This window comes from Notothenia coriiceps, unplaced genomic scaffold (genome assembly GCF_000735185.1).
Source record: "Notothenia coriiceps isolate Sejong01 unplaced genomic scaffold, NC01 NC01_scaffold00021619, whole genome shotgun sequence".
Taxonomy (NCBI): domain Eukaryota; kingdom Metazoa; phylum Chordata; class Actinopteri; order Perciformes; family Nototheniidae; genus Notothenia; species Notothenia coriiceps.
In genome coordinates, this window is record NW_011354320.1 from 1,684 (window position 1) to 5,068 (window position 3,385).

At 39.2% G+C, this 3,385-nt stretch overlaps 1 protein-coding gene across 1 annotated transcript; it reads right to left on the minus strand.

Annotated features, from left to right (window-relative positions):
- Positions 1–725: 725 nt before the first annotated feature.
- LOC104953390 (phosphorylase b kinase regulatory subunit alpha, skeletal muscle isoform-like) lies at positions 726–2,357 on the minus strand. The gene is made up of 4 exons (XM_010780330.1): positions 2,022–2,357; positions 1,689–1,850; positions 1,209–1,262; positions 726–1,058 (listed from the first exon to the last, which is right to left on the minus strand). The coding sequence occupies exons 1-4, from the start codon at positions 2,061–2,063 to the stop codon at positions 747–749; spliced, it is 570 nt and encodes a 189-aa protein (XP_010778632.1). The 5' UTR covers positions 2,064–2,357; the 3' UTR covers positions 726–746.
- Between the last annotated feature and the right edge of the window lie 1,028 nt (positions 2,358–3,385).

Here is a 3,385-nt window from a genome sequence, read left to right on the forward strand (position 1 = left end):
TGTGGGGAAACTATGGAAACTAGTTTTCTATACAGCGGACTACAACATGGATGTTTAATAAGAACGAGGGACTCATCTAGAGACTCTGCACCGTGCTCTGATGCTGTTGCTTTATGCTTTATGAACAACAGAGAAACATATTCTTCATGACCAAAGTTGGAATTGAAATAAAAAAGGAAAGTGAAACTTATGCTCGTCACCCTCTCCCTCCGGTCCACATTAATACAAATGATCCCAATACGTATGATTGTATGAAAAGATCTTAAAATCAATACAAATGTATTTATTATAAACGTTAGTCCTTAACACCTATCACTGTGTATATCACCATTCAAACATCTTTTAAAAGTTGAACAAACCCCACAGCTCAGTGAAATGTTGACTTTATTTGATCATTTCAGTAAAAACTAACGTTCATATTTCTCTTTTTGATTATAATACTGATGAACGTTCAAAACAAAGCACTTTGGCAACTTACCACATACGTTTTAAAATACTTAATAAGCACCGTAACGTTCATGATATCATCCCAGATATCATCCCAGATATCATCCCAGATATGTCCCAGAAGACCTGAGAGTTCTGGTTGGTTCAAGTGGCAGCCATGATAAGCTGTTAAAACATCTTAGGAAAGGAAGGCTTTGAAACTCCTTTCCTCTTTCCTATCTCCTTCAGCATAATGGCGCCGTGTCTTTGGCTCCTCTCCAACTCTGCCTTCTTTTCATATTATTTCAGTGTTTGTTTACTTATTCGTCGTGTTTACTCGCACTATTTGATCTGTCAGTAAATATGTACACATGACAATAAAAGCCTTGATAAGATACACTGGATGTATGTGGTGTTGACGTCCCGCTCACCTGATCCTTGTAGAACATGTCGTTGGCCAGGTGCACGATCTTCTCCACGTGGATGATGGATCCGATGCTGGGGATTTCCACGTCGGCCAGCATGGTGAGAACCAAGATGGCTTCCACCAGCAGCTGCCGGTACTCGGGCTGAGGGACGCGGTTCAACACCGTCTCCACGTGCACAGAGAACTTGATCTCTCCTGGTGTCATCTGGAGGACGGAGGTCAGAAGAGAAAGGAAAGACAAAGATGCTTACATGCTAAAGAACAGCTGTGGGTATGGAAGTCAGAGGAGAACACATGTAAGAAGAAACACAATAATGAAGTCGTCATAGTGATGTTTTTCATGTGGATCTCTTACCTCTCTGGTGGTTGAAGAAGGAAGGACAAAGCCCTCTATGGACAAACCGTGGCACTGTAAGACAATGTTTTTTTAAGGTTATTAATTTATGCACAAAAGGTTTTCACTATATCAATCCCACATGACGATGGTCCTCTATAAAATGCTACAAAAAACACCGGAAAGGCTATTACTCACACTTTTCACAATTACATTTCCCTTTTTTCACATTTAATAGTTATTTTGTTATAGTTTTTATAATATGTTGTTCTAGTAGTTTGCCATCCCTTTCTTTTTTAAATATACGCATCTTGTGTTCTCTATAACATGCTGATATGCAAAAAAATGTAGGTGGAGGCTTCAAATACATTCTTGATCTGTTATGTTTTTGCATTATTTAAAAGGGCAAAACTAAGGTTAACACAACAATGAAATGTGTAGGATGATCCAATGGCTCGAATCAGACCTAAAAACAAATAAGAAATAATGTTTAAAGCTCACTTTCTGCAGGATCCTCCAGACTTTCTGGTAGAATCCGACGGGGACTCGGTTCAGCGCTCCGTCCAGACGCCTCCTGCGCAGCCATTGGCCGTGCCTGGTATCCTTGGCAACCGGTATGCATTCCGGAATGTCCAGGGATTCAATGGAGGGCAGCCTGTACCTCTGATCAGAGACACAACAACAAAGAGAAAAGTTATTTAAAGATTTGTTTTACTGTGGAAGAACGGCGCCCTCTTCCTGTTTTTAAACGCACAAATCCACAATAATGATGTTGGCTGCATGAGGTAAGGCAGAGACAACTTTAAAATATCTGATAAATAGACAAATGTTTACCCCAGATTCAAAGTTTTCTATGTCCATTGACTGAGACCGCATTCCCTGAGATGAATAAAAGAAACAAAAAGGAGGGGAAAGAAACAAAAAGATGCATTGAAATGTAAAACACAACACATTGATGAGTGAAAACAAAAACAACAACAACGATGACAACACAAACGCACAGCCAGCGGACTCCTGCTTCCTGCTTAGCTAAATTAAAGCATGCATGGATGATGGGAAACGATTAAAATGAGGTTAGAAAAAAGAAGAGATGATGGGTAAATTAACGAATGAACTTTCAATTAGCGCCACGTTTGGCAAAAAAAAAAAAAAACTCAGCGCACACGAGTGAAAAATAAACTCCATCATCTTGAAACAGAAAATTAAAAAAGCACTCGTGTGTTTTTTTTGTAAATTCCAATAAATAAATACAAATATTCAAATGAATACATTATTATTGCAGCCAAAAGAAAAAAAGCCGATAAACCAATTACTTGATCAACAGAAAATTATACTAAATACATTACATATACAGGACTGTCTCAGAAAATTAGAATATTGTGATAAAGTTCTTTATTTTCTGTAATGCAATTAAAAAAACAAAAATGTCATACATTCTGGATTCATTACAAATCAACTGAAATATTGCAAGCCTTTTATTTTAATATTGCTGATTATGGCATACAGCTTAAGAAAACTCAAAAATCCTATCTCAAAAAATTAGAATAATTCCTCAGACCAAGTAAAAAAAAAAGATTTATAACAGCAAAACACAATCAAACATTTGAAAATGTCCATTAATGCACTCAGTACTTGGTTGGGAATCCTTTTGCACGGATTACTGCATCAATGCGGCGTGGCATGGAGGCAATCAGCCTGTGGCATTGCTGAGGTGTTATGGATGCCCAGGATGCTTCAATAGCGGCCTTTAGCTCATTAGCATTGTTGGGTCTGGTGTCTTTCAGCTTCTTCTTCACAATACCCCACATATTCTCTATGGGGTTCAGGTCAGGGGAATTTGCAGGCCAATCGAGGACAGTAATGCCATGGTCAGTACACCAGTTACTGGTGGTTTTGGCACTGTGGGCAGGTGCCAGATCATGCTGGAAAATGAATTCCTCATCTCCATAGAGCTTTTCAGCAGACGGAAGCATGTAGTGCTCTAAAATCTCTTGGTACACAGCTGCATTTACTCTGGGCTTGATGAAACACAGTGGACCAACACCAGCAGCTGACATGGCTCCCCAAACCATCGCTGACTGTGGGAACTTCACACTGGATTTCAAGCAACTTGGATTTTGCTCCTCTCCAGCCTTTCTCCAGACTCTGGCGCCTTGACTTCCAAATGAAATACAAAACTTGCTTTCATCTGAAAAGAG

Coding starts and splice junctions, on each gene's coding strand:
- LOC104953390 (XM_010780330.1), bottom strand. CDS start 2,063: ATGCGGTCTCAGTCAATGGACATAGAAAACTTTGAATCTGGG. Junction 1,263..1,688: donor TCTGGAGGATCCTGCAGAAA/GTGAGCTTTAAA, acceptor ATTGTCTTACAG/TGCCACGGTTTGTCCATAGA. Junction 1,059..1,208: donor CTTCTTCAACCACCAGAGAG/GTAAGAGATCCA, acceptor TCCGTCCTCCAG/ATGACACCAGGAGAGATCAA.